General features: G+C 41.8%; 1 protein-coding gene across 1 annotated transcript in view; it reads left to right on the top strand.

Moving 5' to 3' along the window:
• LOC143276259 (GTPase-activating protein and VPS9 domain-containing protein 1-like) overlaps positions 1–13396 on the top strand; it is a 46943-nt gene extending 33547 nt beyond the window's left edge. The window contains exons 20-27 of the mRNA XM_076580745.1: positions 911–1200; positions 1406–1572; positions 3334–3468; positions 5934–6057; positions 6925–6991; positions 7808–7922; positions 8404–8542; positions 9195–13396. Coding sequence (XP_076436860.1) covers positions 911–1200; positions 1406–1572; positions 3334–3468; positions 5934–6057; positions 6925–6991; positions 7808–7922; positions 8404–8542; positions 9195–9473 — 1316 coding nt within the window. The 3' untranslated portion in view covers positions 9474–13396. The remainder of the gene's footprint in view (positions 1–910; positions 1201–1405; positions 1573–3333; positions 3469–5933; positions 6058–6924; positions 6992–7807; positions 7923–8403; positions 8543–9194) is intronic.
• Positions 13397–20164: the final 6768 nt, after the last annotated feature.

Genomic DNA, 20164 nt, shown 5'->3' with positions numbered 1-20164 from the left:
GTATCTTGTCAGGTCAGGGTTTGAATCCTGGTCTCGCCCTTTCTGTCAGTTTGAACTGGAAAATTAAACTGGGTATATAGTCGTTTGGATGAGATGATAAACCAAGGTGCAGCAGACACTTTGTGCACTGGAAAAGAACCCATTGCAACATAAGTGTTGCCTTCTTGCAAAATTCTGTAGAAGAAACCCAGTCTGATAGGTATGCAATACAAATATATGCATGTACTCAGGCCTGGCATGTGCGTTGGGTTATGCATCTGGTCATGCATCTGCCTAGCAGATGTTGTGTAGGGTATAAGGCTTTGTCCAAAGGCAGTGACACCACCGTGAGAAACTGAAACTGAAACTGAAACTCGTGGAGGTTGGTACTGTATATATATATACGTTGAATTCGCAGCTCACTGGATTCTGAAGAAGATAAATCTGCGTACATTTTTCAGCAGAAAGGTCTCCTTTAGAGAAAGTGATCCTGGAGAGTCACTGCTCATTCCTTTGATACGTAGGTCAAGAATCTGCTCCTGTATATATAAAAAAAAAAGATTGAAAAAAGAAAAAAAAAAGAAGAGGACATGAGGTGGTGTAAATTGATCAGTCCGCTTGCTTTGAAGCCTTCTTTGAAATGAAACTGAAACTCCATGGATATTTTCCACTGATATGTATATATATATATATATATATATATTTCAGTGGACATCTGGCATTTTTCCAAAATGAACTGGTAACTTTTTCGCATCATAACTCGAGTTATACATACTCTTACTGAATGAATTTTCTCAAGGTTTTCTTCTGCGTTTATATCCAGATATGTGCATACTGGTAGCAGATTAACCCCCGCGTACTTTTTCTTACCAGCTTTTGAGAACTTTTACAGTTGGGGGTCACAACCTAACGCGTGTCGTTTTTGTTGCAGAAACATCGGACGACATTCTGGCCAAGTACCGCACCCCCAAAAAGGGCCCCAAGCCGGGTGGTGGTGGCGGCAGTGGTGGTGGGGTTGTGGGGGAGAACGGGGACCAGGGGCCAGAGGGCAGTGGTGGTGCAGTGGTGAATGGGGAGGCGGGGCCGGGGGCGGGGCCACTGGAGGACCACACCCCCTTCCTGGACCCGTCCAACCTGGAGGGCTGCTTCGCCTTTCAGGACGCCAAGCGCAAACTGCGTCTGGTGCTCAGCATGTGTGAGATCCAGCCTGGGGTCTCTCAGGTGAGGAGAGGGGTGGGGGGGAGAGAAGAGAGTGTGTGTGTGTGTGTGTATGGAGAGGGGTTTGGTTAAGGGGGAGAGAATGAATGAATGAAGGAGTCTCTACACACCACCACCATCACCAACAACAACAACATCACCACACCACAACCACCACCACCAAACAAACACCAACACCTCAAGCAGTATATATCACTTTCCCCCGCAGCTGCAGTCCCACAGTCCCCGACAGGGCATGGGGTCGTCGCCACGGGAACACGACCTGGTGTACCTGCTGAGGACCCAGCTGGCTGAGGCCGTTAACCTGCAGAACAAGGAGCTGGTCACCCGTCTGCATGAGGTCATCCGCTGTGTCAAGCTGTTCGACGCTGATGGGTGAGTCTTCGTCGTCGTCGTCATCATCATCATCACCATCATCATCATCGACCAGTGCAATAGCCGAGTAGTTAAAGCGTTGGACTTTTCAGTCTTGAGGGTCACGGGTTCCAATCTCGGTAATGGCGCCTGGTGGGTAAAGGGTGAAGAATTTTCCGATCTCCCAGGTCAACATGATTATGTGCAGACCTGCTTAGTGCCTGAACCCTCTTCGTGTGTATACACACGCAGAAGATCAAATCCATGTCAGTGTTCAGTGGGTTATGGAAACAAGAACATACCCAGCATGCACCCCCAAAAAAGGAGTATGGCTGCCTACATGGTGGAGTAAAAACGGTCATACATATAAAAGCCCACTCGTGTACCTACGAATGAATGTGGGGGTTGCAGCCCATGAACGAAGAAGATGAAGAATCGTCATCATCATCGTGTCATCATCATCTTCATCATTATGAGAAGAAGAATCATTATCATCATCATCATCATCGTTGTCATCATCATCTTCATCATTATGAGTAAGTCCGCTGTGTCAAGCTGTTTGACGCTGATGGGTGAGTCATCATTGTCGTTATCTTCATCATCATTATTGTCATCATCTTCATCATCATTGTAAGTCCACTGTGTCAAGCTGTTTGACGCTGATGGGTGAGTCATCATTGTCGTTATCTTCATCATCATTATTGTCATCATCTTCATCATCATTGTAAGTCCACTGTGTCAAGCTGTTTGATGCTGATGGGTGAGTCATTGTTGACATTTGTTGTTATCTTCATCATCATCATTGTCGTCATCATCTTCATCATTATAAGTCCACTGTGTCAAGCTGTTTGATGCTGATGGGTGAGTCACTGACGTTGTCATTGTTGTCATTATCATCATCGTCATCATCTTCATTGTCATCATCATCATCATCATATCATTATGAGTAAGTCGTCTATTTTGTTAAGCGTGTTTGATGCTGATGGGTGAGCTATTGTCATCATCGTTGTCGTCATCTTCATTATTGTCGTCATCATCATTATTATCATCATTGTCATAATCATTATGAGTAAGTTATCCACTGCGTCAAGCTGTTTGATGCTGTTGGGTGAGTCATCGTTGTTGTCATAATCATCATCATCGTTTTGAGTAAGTCATCAGCTGTTGAAGCTGTTGGATGAGTTATTGTTGTCATCATCACAATCATCATCATCATCATCATCAAGTTATCCGCTGTGTGAAGCTGTTTAACAATGATGGGCGAGTCATTGTCATTATCATCATCATCATTAGTAAGTCATCTAGCTGTGTGGAGCTGTTTGACACAGATTGGTGAGTGTCATTGTTGTCATTGTCATCATCATCTCTCATGATCATCATCTTCATCATCATCGTAAGTCATCTGCTGTTTTGAAATGATGCAGATGACTGTCATCATCATTTTCATTATCATCAATAATTTGCTATTTCAGAGCAGATACTGAAGATATTAGATGTAAAAATGTTTCATAAACCCATCTTGCAAAACGCTCTGTTGAAAAAGTGGAAACTTTTTTTTGCACAGTTTGTTTGTTTTTTTGGGTTGTTTTTTTTGTGCCTTCTCTCTAAAAGAGAACATCACCAGCTTGACTCTGAGGTAGATGTGTACTTCAAACCAAGCCATCTTCCTGAGGATACATAATTATATTAAGCTTCAGAAGAGGAGTTCCACATTGAACTGCAGTGTACGATTGTGAGAGCAGATGGTCTGTATAGCAGTCCGCGTTTTTTTGTTGTTGACAGGTGCAAAAAGCTGCTGAAGTCGCTGAGAGAAGAGTATCGTAACCGTGCTGCCTACATCTCTTACCTGGTGCGCTGTCGGCAGGGTCTGCTGTCCGCCCTGTCTCACCTGCAGAAAATGTTGATTAGGGTGGAAAGGTAATTACCTCAGGTGTTTGCCATGTCTGATTAGCGTGGAAAGGTAATTACCTCAGGTGTTTGCCATGTCTGATTAGCATGGAAAGGTAATTACTTCAGGTGTTTGCCATGTCTTGATTCGAGTGGAAAGGTAATTACTTCAGGTGTTTATGATGTTTGTAATTACTTCAGGTGTTTATGATGTCTGATTAGAGTGGAAAGGTAATTACTTCGGGTGTTTGCCATGTCTGGTTAGAATGGAAAGGTAATTACTTCAGGTGTTTCTGATGACTGAGTAGAGTGGAAAGGTAATTACTTCAGGTGTTTGTGATGACTGAGTAGAGTGGAAAGGTAATTACTTCAGGTGTTTGTGATGACTGAGTAGAGTGGAAAGGTAATTACTTCAGGTGTTTGTGATGACTGAGTAGAGTGGAAAGGTAATTACTTCAGGTGTTTGTGATGACTGAGTAGAGTGGAAAGGTAATTACTTCAGGTGTTTGTGATGACTGAGTAGAGTGGAAAAATAATTACTTCAGGCGTTTGTGATGACTGAGTAGAGTGGAAAGGTAATTGCTTCAGGCGTTTGTGATGACTGAGTAGAGTGGAAAGGTAATTGCTTCAGGCGTTTGTGATGACTGAGTAGAGTGGAAAGGTAATTACTTCAGGTGTTTGTGATGACTGAGTAGAGTGGAAAGGTAATTACTTCAGGTAACCGTATTTGTGATGAATGAGTAGAGTGGAAAGGTAATTACTTCATGCGTTCGTGATGACTGAGTAGAGTAGAAAGGTAATTACTTCAGGTGTTTGTGATGAATGAGTCGAGTAGAAAGGTAATTACCTCAGGTGTTTGTGATGACTGAGTAGAGTGGAAAGGTAATTGCTTCAGGCGTTTGTGATGACTGAGTAGAGTGGAAAGGTAATTACTTCAGGTGTTTATGATGTCTGATTAGCGTAGAAAGGTAATTACTTCAGGTAACCGTATTTGTGATGAATGAGTAGAGTGGAAAGGTAATTACTTCATGCGTTCGTGATGACTGAGTAGAGTAGAAAGGTAATTACTTCAGGTGTTTGTGATGAATGAGTCGAGTAGAAAGGTAATTACCTCAGGTGTTTGTGATGACTGAGTAGAGTGGAAAGGTAATTACTTCAGGTGTTTGTGATGAATGAGTAGAGTAGAAAGGTAATTACTTCAGGTATTTGTGATGAATGAGTAGAGTGGAAAGGTAATTACTTCAGGTGTTTGTGATGAATGAGTAGAGTAGAAAGGTAATTACTTCAGGTATTTGTGATGAATGAGTAGAGTGGAAAGGTAATTACTTCAGGCGTTTGTGATGACTGAGTAGAGTAGAAAGGTAATTACTTCAGGTGTTTGTGATGAATGAGTAGAGTAGAAAGGTAATTACTTCAGGTATTTGTGATGAATGAGTAGAGTGGAAAGGTAATTACTTCAGGCGTTTGTGATGAATGAGTAGAGTAGAAAGGTAATTACTTCAGGTATTTGTGATGAATGAGTAGAGTGGAAAGGTAATTACTTCAGGCATTTTTGTGATGACTGAGTAGAGTAGAAAAGTAATTACTTCAGGTGTTTGTGATGACTGAGTAGAGTGGAAAGGTAATTACTTCAGGTGTTTCTGATGACTGAGTAGAGTGGAAAGGTAAATACTTCAGGTGTTTGTGATGAATGAGTAGAGTAGAAAGGTAATTACTTTGGGTGTTCATGATGTCTGATTAGAGTAGAAAGGTAATTACTTAAGGCTTGCATGATGTCTGAGTAGGATGGAAAGGCAATTACTTCAAGTGTTTGTGATGACTGATGAGACTGGAAAAGTGAAGATTTGGTTTTCACAGAGACCTGATTTAGAGTTGACAGTCAAGGACATGGTGTTTACAGACGTCAGGTCAGAGAAGAGATAGGACATTGTGCTAACAGACGTTTGATCAGAATAGACAGTTGAGGACATGGTGTTTACAGACATTTTACTTGACAGTTAAGGACATGGTGTTTACAGACGTCAGATAAGAGTAGAAAATTAAGGACATGGTGTTTACAGACATCTTATTTGACAGTTAAGGACATGGTGTTTACAGACATCAGATAAGAGCAGAAAGTTAAGGACATGGTGTTTACAGACATCTTACTTGACAGTTAAGGACATGGTGTTTACAGACATCAGATAAGAGCAGAAAGTTAAGGACATGGTGTTTACAGACATCTTACTTGACAGTTAAGGACATGGTGTTTACAGACATCAGATAAGAGCAGAAAGTTAAGGACATGGTGTTTACAGACGTCAGATAAGAGTAGAAAATTAAGGACATGAATTGGTACAGACATCTGATAAGAGCAGACAGTAAAGAATACTGTGTTTTCAGACATGAGAAAAAAGTGAAAAGCTAGCTGTAGGTGATTTGAGCAGACAGGTAAAAGCCACAAAACCATCAACAACCAACCACCTGATGTGTATGTGCACACCTGTCTGTGACAGGGACAAGGAGATCATCAGTAAACACCTGATCAACGTGTGTGTGCGCATCTTCATCGAGCGCCACGAGCGCCGGGTGCTGCAGTTCATTGCCCACTTCCAGAGGCTGGAGATGGCCGATGAAAAGGTACGGAAGGCCGCGTGTAGTTCTGAAGCTTGTTTGTCTGCTGTGAGCCCTGTGTTGTGCTGTGCTGTGCTGTGTGTGTGTGTCTGTGTCTGTGTGTGTGTGTGTGCACGGTGGATCCCATCCAAAAGATGTACATTGATGTATGTCGTGTGATGTGATGCGATATTGTTGATGTGATGTGATCTTCATTTGTGATGTTATTTGTTACAGACCAGTGGAAAGCTAACAAAAGATGTCTTGCCAGTGTATATGATGTGATGTTGGCATGTGATGTGATGTTGATGTGTGATGTGATGTTGGTGTGTGATGTGATGAGATATTGACATGTGATAGATGTTGAAAAGTGATGTGGTGTTGACATGTGATGTGATGTTGGTGTGTGATGTGATGAGATGTTGACATGTGATGTTGGCACGTGATGTGATATTGATGTGTGATGCGATGTGATGTAATGTGAAGTTGACATGTGATGTGACGTGATGTTGATGTGTGTGATGCGATGTGATGTAATGTGAAGTTGACATGTGATGTGACGTGATGTTGATGTGTGATGTAATGTGAAGTTGACATGTGATGTGACGTGATGTTGATGTGTGATGTAATGTGAAGTTGACATGTGATGTGACGTGATTTTGATGTGTGATGCGATGTGATGTAATGTGAAGTCAACATGTGATGTGACGTGATGGTGATGTGTGATGTAATGTGAAGTTGACCTGTGATGTGATGTTGATGTGTGATGCGATGTGATGTGATGTGACATGATGTTGATGTGTGATGCGATGCGATATGATGTGATGTGACATGATGTTGATGTGTGAAGCGATGTGATGTTGATGTGTGATGCGATGTGGTGATGTGTTACAGACAGACCAGGTGGAGAGCTTCCTGAAGGAGATGTACAACGACATGATGCAGGATGACCTATGGAAAGGTCAGTCGTCATGGTGTCCACAGTCTGTCTGTCAGGGTCGTTAGTGTCATAGATTTCTGTGTCCGTGACAGCGCATGTGTGTGCATGTTCGCACACAAGCATGTGTATGTCTGTTTGTGTGTTTGTGTACGTGCGTGTGTGGGTGTGCGTGTGTGTATGTGTGTGTGCATGTATGTGAGTGTTTGTGTGCACATGTGTGTTGTGTGTTTGTGTGTGTAATTGAGAGGGAGAGAGAGTTGTTCTCTGTTTATTACACATTGAAGGAGAGGATTGGGCCCTGCCTTACTGTACCAAGCCCTGGATGCAGTGAATATGAATCCACTGCTCTGAGGGCCGCAAAGGTTATGGGACCTTTGACTTTTCAACTGGGAAAGCGCCCGTTGAACCCCCTTCATGTGTACATGCATGCAGAAGATTAAGAAATACACACGTTAAAAGACCCCGTAATCCGTATCAGCGTTCGGTGTGTCATGGAAACCAGAACATACCTGGCATACACCCCTCTGAAAACGGAATATGACTTGACGACATGGCACTGAAAATGGAATATGACTGACGACATGGCATTCAGAAGATCAAATACACACATTAAAGATCCAGAAATCCATGTCAGCGTTCAGTGGGTTTTGGAAACAAGAACATACTCGCCATGCACCCCCCACTGTTAATGGGATATGACTGCCTACAGTGTGGGGGCATGAACGGTCTTATACATAAAAAGCCCACTTGTGTATACGAGGGAAATGGGAGTTGCAGCCCACAAACAAAAGAAGCAGCAGCTTTAAACTAACCGGTACATGACTCTGCGTGTTTCAGCTGCTAACGAGGTTCAGTTGGAGCTGGGGCGTGCGGCCATTGAGCGACTGTTGATGAGTCGGATCTACTCCCACGCCATGTTCCCCAACGCTGATGGCGACATCCTCAGAGACCAGTGAGTGTCATGTTTCATGGACCTGTGTGTCCGCTGTGGAGCTGCAGCATGTCTGTGAAAGGGTGTGAGTATGTGTGTGTGTGTGAGTTTGTGTGTGTGTGTGCATACATGAATGTGAGTTTGTGTGTGTGTGCATACATGAATGTGTGTATGTGTGCACATGAATGTATGTATGTGTGTGTGTGTGCATACACAAATGTGTGTGTGTGTGTGCATACTTGAATCTTGAATGCGTGTGTGTGTGTGTGTGTGTACATGAATGCATGTATGTGTGCGTGTGTGTGTGCATACATGTATTTACGTGTGTGTGTGTGTGTGTGTATGCATGCATGTTTATATGTGTGTGTGTGTGTGTGTGTGTGCATACATGCATATATGTGTGTGTGTGCATACATGAATATATGTATGTTTGTGTGTGTGTGCACACATGCATATATGAATATGTTTGTGTGTGTGCATATATGTGTGTGTGTGTGTGCAGACTGGCCCAGCAACACATCCGGAAGCTGAGCACCCTGCTGACCCCCAACCACAAGGACCTGAGGATTCCCCGCGTCTACCACTTTGAGTGCCCCTGGCCCGCCGCACAGCACGACATCAACATGATCAACGCTTACAAGGTACTGATCCGACACCTGAAGGGAGCAGTAGCTCAGTGGTTATGAGGGTTTGAACCTTCAGTCATTGGGTGCTGAGTTTGAATCCGTGCAGGCATGCACGCGCGCACAGGCGTACACACACACGCAGACGCACACACACACATATGCACACACAGAGGATTCCCCATGTCTGCCACTTTGAATGCCCGTGGCCAAGGACAAGCTGAAGTGATTACTGCCATCAGTCTCTGTTGTGTTGTGTTGCGTGAAGTGTGTACTGTTATCATTCTATGTTGTGTTGCAGTGTTCAGACACCCAAGGACGAGCCGAAACATGTGCCATCACTGTTCTGTGTTGTGTTGTTCTGCGGTGTTGAGATGCCCAAGCACAAGCTGAAGTGTGTGTCGTCAACATTTTGTGTGTGTTGCAGTATTCAGACGGGCAATCTGAAACATGTGGTGTCATCAGTCTATATTGTGTTGTGTTGCGGTGTTCAGACACCCAGCACATGCTGAAATGATTGCTGTCGTCATCAATCCATGTTGTGTTGTGTTGTGGTGTCCAGACGCCCAAGAGAAATCTGAAGTGTGCGCCGTCATCCTTCTATGCTGTGTTGAATTGTATGAAGTGTGTGCTGTCATCAGTCCATGTTGTGTTGTGTTGCGGTGTGCAGACGCCCAAGGACAAGCTGAAGTGTGTGTTGCGCTGTTCCCGCACCATCATGAACCTGCTGAGCCTGGCCAACGAGCGCTCTGTGCCCGCTGCTGACGACTTCATGCCTGTCCTCATCTTCGTCCTGATCAAGGCCAACCCCCCCTGCCTCCTCTCCACCATCCAGTACGTCGAGAGTTTCTATGGCAACCGCCTTCAGGGCGAGGAGCAGTACTGGTGGATGCAGTTCAGCTCGGCTGTGGAGTTCATCAAGACGATGGACTACAGCAGCGCCAGCTAAGATTTTTCCGTGTGCGTGTGTGTGTGTGCGCGCAGGGGAGGATGGGGGGTGTGGGGGCTTGCAGCGTTGTGTGGTGTCGGTGGGTGGTGGTTGGGGGTTGTGCAGGGGTCATGAGGGCAACGGGGAAAGGTGAGGGGGAGAGTTGGGGGGATGGTGTGTGGCTGTGGTGAATGGTGGTGTGTGGCTGTGGACTTCTTCAAAACCATGGACTACAGAGCCAGCTAAGCTTTTGCTCAGGCAGGGCAGCGTTGTGTGGTGTCACTGGGTTGGAAGAAGGGTGGAGGGATGGTGCAGGGGTCATGAGGGCAACGGGGGAATCTTTATTTGCTGTGTTGGTTTGTGGGTGAGAGTTTGGGGATGGTGTGTGGCCATGGTGATTGGTGGTGTGTGGGAGGGGGGAGGGAGGATGGTGCAGGGGTCATGAGGGCAATAGTTGAATCTTCATGTGCTGTGTTGGTGGGTGGGGATGAGGTCGAGTGTTCGAGGATGGTGTGTGGCCATGGTGGTGTGTGGCCATAGTGGTGTGTGCTTGTCGTGATTGGTGGTGTGTGGCCGTGGCAAAGTGTGGAGAGAATGGGGGATGGAAGAGAGCTAGGGGGGTCCGAGGAGTGGGGGTGGAGGCTAGGAGTGGTAGATCTCTCCACTCCCACGCACTAAACTCTGCACCATCCGCCTGGAAGATACACCTGGCAGGTGAAAGAGAAGATGGCATCTAGGTTCTGCTGATCATGGGGTTGGCTACAAAGTTCAGTGCTTTCATTTATGTTTTATAGTCTTCTAGCTTTTATGTATAAATTAGTTTCCTTGGCTTTGAAAATGGAAAAAGAACAATGCCTTCATGGCATGGGAGGAGATAAGGCTGGTCAGACATGCTCTGATCATAACAACGTAGTTTGCCTCGTAGTTTTCTACCGCCATATGCAAGCTATCACTTTCCTTCACTGCCAGGCCGGCAAGCTTGCCAAGTATCATGAAGCAAACCTGGTGCAGACCATTATGCTCCACTGTTTAGATACGTGGTGGCATGCGATTTTCTGAGCTTACATTTGTGTGGCGAGGACAACTGACTGACATTGGGAGTGGAGAGATCTGATGAGAAGAGAAGGAACACCCATCCACATGGTCTTGAGGGCTGCCTGACTTGAGCAGGTATTTTTCATTTTGTGTGTGTGTGTGTGTGTGTGGGAAGGGAAGAGAGGAAAGTATGACAACTGTGTCCATCAGGAGCGCTCTGTACAGAGCAATGGCAAGAGAGTAAGGGAGGGATGGGGACAGCGGATTAGAAACCGCCTCGGTGGCAGAATCCCAACACGTAGAAGTGGGTGTTAGCCAGGAAAGCCTGCTGGGAGGAGGATGGTGAGGGGGCAAAGCCAGGGGACGTGGAGGGGGAGGGGGGGTAGTGAAACTGGGATCTGAGTTCACATTCCTGGACTTGGGTTTGAGTATATATTTTGATGATGTGGGTACTTGTATAGACCAGGCTCTAAGTGCTTTCCAGAGTCATTTTCACAAGCTGCCCACTTTGGTAGAGCCGACTTAGAGCTGCCCTTTGGCGCTCATCATTCATTTCCTGTGTCATTTTGTCTGGTTGCATTCATGCACACTCACACAGACATGTAACGTTCTGCATGTATGACCATTTGCTTGGTTTTTACCCAACCATATCTGTTATCCGGGATGTGCATGCTGGGTGTGTTCCTGTTTCCATAACCCACAAAACTCTTACATGGATTACAGGGTCTTTAACGAACGTATTTGATCTTTTGTGTGCCTATGCACACAAAGGGGCTTCAGGCACTAGCAGGTCTACACACATATGTTCACCAGGGAGACCAGAAAAATCTTCATGGAAACCAGGGGTTATAACTCAGAAAACTCAGGCAGGACTTTTTGTGGTTATAATTATATACAGGGTGAGGAGAGGATAAGGGTGGGGAAAAGGAGTTGTGGGATGGTGGGGGGGGGGGGAGGTATGGGGGTGGGGAGGGAGTGTCATGTTGTGAATACAAACCAGGGCCTGTATTTGTGGTATGGTGGTGTGTGTGGTATTTGTGGGTGTGTGATGGTGTGTGGTTAAAGTGGTTTGTGTGGTGGTGTGTGGCTATAGTGGTGTGTGACCGTGGTGGTGTGTGGCTGTAGTGGTGTGTGACCGTGGTGGTGTGTGGCCATGGTGTTCAGCCATTGGCTATGGTGGTGTGTGGCCGTGGTGGTGTGTGGCCATGGTGTTCAGCCATTGGCTATGGTGGTGTGTGGCCGTGGTGGGGATGGGTCAGAAGATGGGCTGGGACTGGGGCACAGCTGTGGTCTCCGTTCATTCAGACAGTCCGCCATCACTCGTGTGGTTAGTCGGTACATTAATAGAGACGGGGGTTACCAGAAAGTCTGAGGGTTGATAGTGATGGTGAACTTTGTTTCTTTTTTGATATATACTGGTGGGGTTTTTTTGTGGTTTTTTTTTTTTTTTACTGGTTGGGTAGCTTTTGTTGTGGTAGATTATTTAGTATTTGTGTGCATGTCTCTCTGCATGTATGATAAAGAGTGTGTTCAGTTGTGTGTGTGAGAGAGAGAGTGAGAACGAAAGAGAGAGAAACTCGCAGAGAGTTAGATATAACGGGTAGGCTGTCTATTAAAGTGATAGGGCTGAGAATGAGATGTAATTATTATTACTATTCTTTTTTTTTTCTTTTTTGTAGATTGTACTTGACGAATACTACCAATTTTTTCACACCACACCAAATATAATCATTTGTTTCTGCAAGGTGAGAAAGGCAGAGTGTGTGAGAAAGGAGAAGAGATAATCAGATTCTATATTTACTTTGTGTGAGAATGAGAGCGGGAGAGAGAGAGAGAGAGAGAGAGAGGATGGTGTAGAGTAGGTTCAGAGTGAGAGACAAAGTGAGACAATTCCATAATATGCAATACTGGGCGTGGAAGAGTGGTTGAGAAACAATGATCATGAGTGAGAAAGAGAGCTGTGGGGAAGAGATGAAGGCAGGAGTGGTGGCGGAGTACTGAAATTGAAAGGAGAGGTGAGAGAGAGTCGGTAGAGAGAGAGAGAGTTCTACAACTGGTCCTGAAACAGTCTCTGGGGAATTCCCAAGAGAGAAAGTTTCCCAGTCGCCGGCTGACATTGTACAGAACGAGACACGTGTGTTGAAGAAAGTGAATCAGATTATACATTTGTATACGGTGGGAGCAGGAGAAAGAGAAGTGTTGTCTGTTGGTTACAACAGAGGAGAGACAGACTGAAAGGGAATGTGAATAGATTAAGTGTGTGAAACTGACAGTGTTGTCTGTTGGTTACAACAGATAAGAGACTGACGGAAGAAGAATGTGAAGGGATTGTGTGTGTGTGTGTTAGTGTGTGTGTGCGAGCGACTGAGAAAGACTGGTGTTTCCATGTCAACGATTTGAGACCTCTTTACTGACTGATGGAGATAAATGTGATTTTTTTTGCTGTTGTCGTTGCTGTGGTTTTTTTTTTGTTTTTTTTTGTTTTTTTAAATAATATGTGCTACTTCAGAACATAACCAACAATGTGTGTGTGAGAGAGAGAGAGAGAGAGAGAGAACCATCAGTTTCACAGGCAGAAAGTACTAAACGACAACATTTTTTGACAAACTCATTAAAAAAAAAAAAATCCACTGACCAATCTATGTTGTTTTGAATGTTGTGTCAAAATGTATAAGTTATAGATTTCTTTTTCAGTTTATAACAGTGTGTTTTTAATTTATTTACTGTGTTCTGTTCTCTGGCAGAAGTGACTACTTCAGTGAAGCAGTTGGTGAGAGCCCTGTTGATGTCTCTGTTTGCTTGTACTTTGATTTCAGGTCAGAGTCTATGATGGAAAATGTTGGATGAGACTTGTGTACAGAATCGGATCACATGATGATTGTACAATAAATATTGGATCAGACTGGGCAAATGGAAGGATTTGATTGGCTGTTTGAAACTGCATAACGCAAGTGTTAGTTTGTCGTGTTCTGCGTCAGCTTGTGTTTGTTGATCTATTTTTTCTTCTTCTTGTTAATTCATTACTCAGATTTTGGCTTAGAAACATCATGGCACTGGCTTCTTTTGAGTATATTATATTGGAAGGGAGGCGTGTGTTTGTTGAAGGAGGTGCGTGTGGAGGGTGCTATTTTTAGGGGACTGACTAAACTTTAGGAAACTTTGCATTTCAAGAATGTGCCTGTGAAAGTTGGATTCCTTTGCAGATGCAATATGATAAAATGTGACTGGTTTTTGTGTGGTTTTGTTGATATGGAGGGTAAGTTGTGTCTTTGTACATCAGTATGAGAAGGAGTTAGGTCCATCTCACACACTGGTAATTTTTGACTCACTTGTGTAAACAAAGTGAGTCTATGTTTTAACCCGGTGTTCGGTTGTCTGTGTGTGTGTCCATGTGTCTGTGTGTCCGTGGTAAACTTTAACATTGACATTTTCTGTGCAAATACTTTGTCAGTTGACACCAAATTTGGCATAAAAATAGGAAAAATTCAGTTCTTTCCAGTCATCTTGTTTAAAACAATATTGCACCTCTGGGATGGGCACAAAAAAAAAAAAAAAAAAGAAGCCTAATTATATGCAAACTGCATTTACTGTTATATTTTTTGTATTCTCTAAACTTCCCACTTTGACCTCTTATTCTGACACAACAAGAGCAGTCATTATTATCATTTTTTGTTCAAACAGGAACTGCTTTTGCTAAGCATGGAAGTTTTATTTATTTTGCAAACGTTTTGGTGCAGATAGTAAAAAAAGGGAAATTACACTGTAATTAATGCTAGGGGACTTAATTTATCACAAGTGAGTCTTGAAGGCCTTGCCTCTCTTGTTTTAACATGCAGAGGCAAATAGGAGTTGCGCAGCAGTATTCCATGGAAAGAAAGGCTTTGCGCTTTTTACACAAGACACTCACACACACACATCACATATTTACAATATCACATTTATTTGGCACAAAAGAACTGACAGTCAACATTAATTATTCAAAACAATATCAATTCAAAGCAGTTCTGAGTTTTGTAAGGGATCACAGAAGTGATTCATGTAGACAAAGGAAACCAATAGGGAATGAATTACATCACTTGTCACCCTCACCACAACTCAGATCATCTTCCGATTCAGGGTGGCTACTCGCTCCCCGTGTCTAAACCCAGTCCTTTGGTGATTCTTCCTTTTCTCATTCAGCTCCATATGTCTGGAACAGTTTACCTCACGATCTTCGCCACTCTCCCTCATTCAATCTTTTAAAACTTGTCTGAAAACACATCTTTTTGAAAATGCCTATTCATAGACCTTCCATACCTTTTCAGTTATAAGCCATTCAAACTCTCTCTTTCCTGTGTGTGTGTATATGTGTGTAATTATGTAATGTAATACGCGTTGTCTCTGAATCAGTTTATATTGTGTGCTAAATCATTTTCTTCTTTCTTTTGTGAGTTATTGCACGCGTGTGTGTGCATGTTTAATGTTTATTGTAAAGTGCTCTTTTTAAGGGAGGAAAGCTCTCAGCAAATGTCCATTATTATTATTATTTCTCTATTTTGTCTTGATATTTGTGTGTGTGTGTGTTTGTTTCCCACCCCATGTTCCTATGTTACTTTCTATATCACACTATATTCTCACTTCATTTTCCCTCCCCAACCTTTTTTTTGCTTCCTTTTAGGATCCCTTCACAGCTCACAGTTCTATTTTTTTCTTCTGAAGGAGAGGAATGGATTTACAGGACAGTCTGTGTTTTTCCTCTCTCTCTCCAAGTACCATCAGTCTAAGACAGGTTCAGATGCCTACTTCCTATTTTTAATTATCTTTTCAAACAAAAAGAAAATACCCTTCTACTCGTGCATTTATTTTCATTCGTATATTACCGTCAAAAGTGTACAGGTTTCAACACTTGCATATGTGAGGATACCTAGAAGTCAATCCAAACACCTTACAATAATGTAGGCAGAAGTCCTGATTGATTCATTGATTGTGAGCATGTCCACACACATGCACTATGATTCCATGACAAACCAGTGGATGCTCTCTGAGTATGAGCCAACAGATCTGTCCTGAAAATATCCTCAAATGAGAGTGTCTGGCTTCATCTGACAGTGACAGACTTGGGTTTTTGACATCACCATGGTCATAGGTCACAAGGTCAGTGAAGCCTTTGTGAGACTGAGCTTCAAGAACATTACTATTAAAGTAGCCTGATCAGGCGTTTAATTGGCTAAAAGCAGACCGGGCAAGATGGGTCGTCTTTTCACTGTTAGCCACGCAAAATTTGGCCAAGCAGAGCAAACCGATAGGCCTAGTTTGCATCAGTTTGACATGGTACAGTATATGTATCACCAAACATGGAGTATAATACAAGCTCCTCCTTTTAACACAAAAACTATTTGTAATGTTAAAACATAACAAAAATACATTGTGTATATATACTGAGTAGTACATCAACAAAGAAAAACAAAACTTTATCCAAGATGGAAAGAGTGGAGTGAGAAAATTCATCCCCAAGAATAGAGCCCTGCAGGAGCCAGTTGCATTGCTCGGACGGAAGAGCCTAGTATGGTCATAACCTGCTACTAACTGTGTGTAGTATGGAACTGACCAATGGCATAGTTCGGTCAATGTAGGCATTTAGTCACGCGTAACTGTCAAAAAGTTCGAACCAAGCGATGCAACTGGCTCCTTGAGAGTGAAACTGGCGTAAGCAGTAGTTAGAACAGAGAGCTCAGGGTATCCAGACCATAGCACGTCATAAGTCACAATACTTAAGGGGGGAAAAAAACACACCTAAAAATATGAAGACATTTCACTGGCACTAAACCATGACAACATTTTCTTCAGTTGTGGTGGTGTATATATCACAAACACTGTCATCTGATGATGATACACTGACCAGAACTTTGTTTTCATTCAAACCTTTTGAGGATCACTCCTATGATGGCCCCATTTCCCTGCATGCAGAAACTACAGCACACAGATATGCACACATCCTTCAGAATATCACATAGCCACTGTCTGGACAATGTTGGGGATAAATTAAGATATCAGTGTGTTTTCACTCAATCTGTCATCTACCTGTCTGTTTTATGTACCTATATGTGATCTTACATTTGTCTGTCCATCTGTTTGTCTGTCAATCATCTTTCTGCCTACTTGCCTGTCGATTTGTAAATGCGTGTGTGTGTGTGTGTATGCATGTGTATTTTTGTGTGCGCATGTTTGTATAAAACAATACAATACAGAAAAACAAGCACACAATTAAGAACATTTTAAAATGTTAACAATGCAAAGGCTTTTTGTTTTTCAAAGACAATACCACAGACCACACACACATAAAATATTATATACACAAGACAGAAAACACAATAGTTTGACCAGAACCATAAGGAGAAAATGAGAGCAGGCACCCATGTTCTGGAAAAATAAAGAAAGAAAATAAAAAGTGACAATAGGATTTTCAGTTTGGGCTTCCCAGTCTGACAATCCAGGCTGGTGAACACAACATCTGCCCTCCTATTTCTACCTTGCTGAAATAAAATCTATACCTTGATCCATCTTAGCTTACAGAACAAAACAAGAAAACAACTTGACAAAACATTCGTAAACACGGAGAAGCTTGTGCCAACTGTCTATTTCAGATCGCCAGGAGGCCACACACCAGAAGGAGACCCTGCACTGCTGCTGAGTCACTTTGTTGGTGTTCGGTGGTGCCTGTTCTGATTGAACATACCAAGGACACCACCTACTAAGCCCCCCAACTGACGATAACAGTTGCTCTGTCAATCTTTTTGTTCCTTACTGTCCAGCCAGCCACAAAGAGCTGAAGCACGTGTCAAGACATGGGACGGGTGATGTCACTGTGAACCAGAGAAAGACCAGACATGAGAGATACTTGTACAACAACAACAAATAAAACTCCCAACAAAGCGAAAGAGAAATATGATTGTGGTGTGGATGAATTGTGTACAGTTCAGGTGAATCCCAAATCCCAATGTGACTGGTATGTCGTTCAGTCCTGCCACGTGTGTTGACGACAAGGTAAACAGCTATCATGAACGAATGTTCTGAAACATTTGCTCAGAGCAAAGTGTTAAAAACAACAACAAAAACAAAAAACAAAAACAAAAAAAAACCCCCAAACAAAACCACCCCCAAACCAACAACTTGATAAATAATGTAATAATCTACAAACAAATCATTCGGTAAAGAAATCCAATAGCCAAGCTGAATAGAATTTAATTATCTGGTGAACTACGTAACAAAGGCACTTTTTTTATTTTTCAAAATTAAAAAAAAATTTTTTTCATTCATTTTTATTTTTTTGAAAGACTGGTTTTCAATCTACTAAAGATAACATAAAAATACATGCATTTAAAGCAAACATCGACTTAGATTCTTGGTGCTCTGATTTGTAAGGACATCACTTGATCTGCTCACCTGCTCTGGTAACATAGTTTTCATCCCTCTGGCTGTGAATCATGTGCAAAAGTTTCCCGGAATAAATTACCTGATTATATATGTCATTTTATTCACTTGTTAAAATACCAAGTGAAAGTATACAATCAGTACCACAGTTTACATAATCTGTGTAATCTAAAAAACTGGGAGAAAATGTAAAACTATATATATATACATATATATATATATATATATATATATATATATATATATATAAACTATTCTCAGTGCTTGTCATACATGTGTACCTACAGTGTCAAGGAGGTTGTAAAGCACATAGACTGATCCATATGTTTTACACCACATCTGCTAAAATACATAGATAAATAAATGGAAAACACGTTAACCAACTCGAAGACTAGACACGCTGGGAAGTTCCTGAGAGTCTAAAAATCAAATACAGAAATATGTAATACAAGTAAACTGATGAAATAGAATAAGATAAAAAAAAATGTTTAAAAAACAAAACAAAAAAACAGACATTTTTAAAAGATACAAAGAGTGCATAATTATGTCCTTAGGACTGTAATAGGACGGTCACCTTCGCTCATGTGAATAAAGAAATAAAATCATTATCAATTTTTTCCCCAGAATTCACTGTCTCAAAGCATAACAGAGTGTTGGAACTATGAACTGGTCAGGCAATTGCTTTTTTAATTTTTTAAAAATTTAATTTGATTAACTTTTTTTTAAGGAGATGTGGTGTGGTGAATATGAATCAGCCTTCACACTTTAGACTCCTTAAAACTGAAACCATTGACAGAAAAATGAAGGGGAAGTAATTACAAGCTATGACCAGATGTTGATGGCGCTGAGCCTGCGTTACTTACTGCCCCTCCAGGTTCACGCACTTTGTGAACATTTCAACAACCATGACGCCTTTTGTCTCGTCGATCACACTCAAACAACTTATACCACGCTACTCTGCTCGGTTTATTGCACCAGTAAAAGTGACCACTATGTACATGTTTTTTTAGGGGCTGGTTTTCTTTCTTTTTTTTTTCTGGTGTGAGACTGAGCAAGCATTGACTGAAACGTAGCCACTGACCACACTGATGACTCGGCTGGATGCGTGCGCGGTTTTCCTCGTCACCGATTAAAAAAGAAAAAAAGATTTTTAAATTGTCACAAAAAGTGCCAATAACATAGAAAGAGCCATTCTCATTGCACCTGAAGAAAGTCTCGATCAATACTGAAAGCTTGTGCTGGCATCCACGGTTTTTTTGGGGGTTTTTTTTTTCACAGATTCAGACACTACTTTCATATCTAACTGGGTAGAAATAGTACTTTCAACTGGGTAGAAAATACCCTTAAGAACGTACCTGGAGCTGCCAAGTCCTTTGACATATTTTTCAAACTTCTTACTGATCCTGAAATAAGGCAGAGGTGTAATATTTTCTTAATCACTATTGTTATTTGACTATTATTAGTATTATTATTATTATCATTATTACTATTATTGTTATTATTATTCTTACTGTTATCATCATCACCATTACTGTCATCACCATCATAATTATCATCAATAATTATTATCATGAATGAATATATTCATTGTGTTATTATTATTATAAATATTGATACATCATCATCATCATCATTGCAATCAGTCCTGCTTATAGCCTAATCGACTGCATTATATAGTGTCAAATCAGAGCAAAAAATTAGTTTCAATATTTATCCTGTCAAACCTTTAAGAAAAAAAAAAGCATAATCATAGTAATATTATTCATGTACATATACCTGGGACAGTGATATCTGACAACAATTCCATTAATTTTTTCACCAAAGGATAACAACAACAAAAACAAAACAAAAAAAAAACAACCACCAAAAAACAAAAACAAACAAGCAAAAAAACCAACCAACAACAAAAACAACAGCCTACACATAAAAACATATTAAAAACAATGACAACTTCACATGTCCACAACTTCACATGTCCAAGGCTAAAAAAAGAAAAAACAAAAACAAAAAAACAAACAAACAAAACAACAACAACAAAAAAACCCGGATTAAAAACCACATCAGTAAGAATGCCTGATCATCTAATTCAGAAAAAGAAGAAGGAAAAAAATTCAAGACTGTCTGGAAAGGATATAAGTCAATGGACGAACACGGCAGAAAATGAAGAAAAAAGAAAGAAAAGTAGAACAGAAAAGAAAAAAAAAGAAGAAGAAAAAGAATGAAGCCAGAAACAACAAGAGCGACAGAAGGAATTCCTATCATAGAAT

The sequence above is a fragment of the Babylonia areolata genome, chromosome 31 (genome assembly GCF_041734735.1).
Source record: "Babylonia areolata isolate BAREFJ2019XMU chromosome 31, ASM4173473v1, whole genome shotgun sequence".
NCBI lineage: Eukaryota > Metazoa > Mollusca > Gastropoda > Neogastropoda > Buccinidae > Babylonia > Babylonia areolata.
Note: the sequence above shows the minus strand (reverse complement) of the source record. Positions and strands in the feature narration are given on the sequence as shown.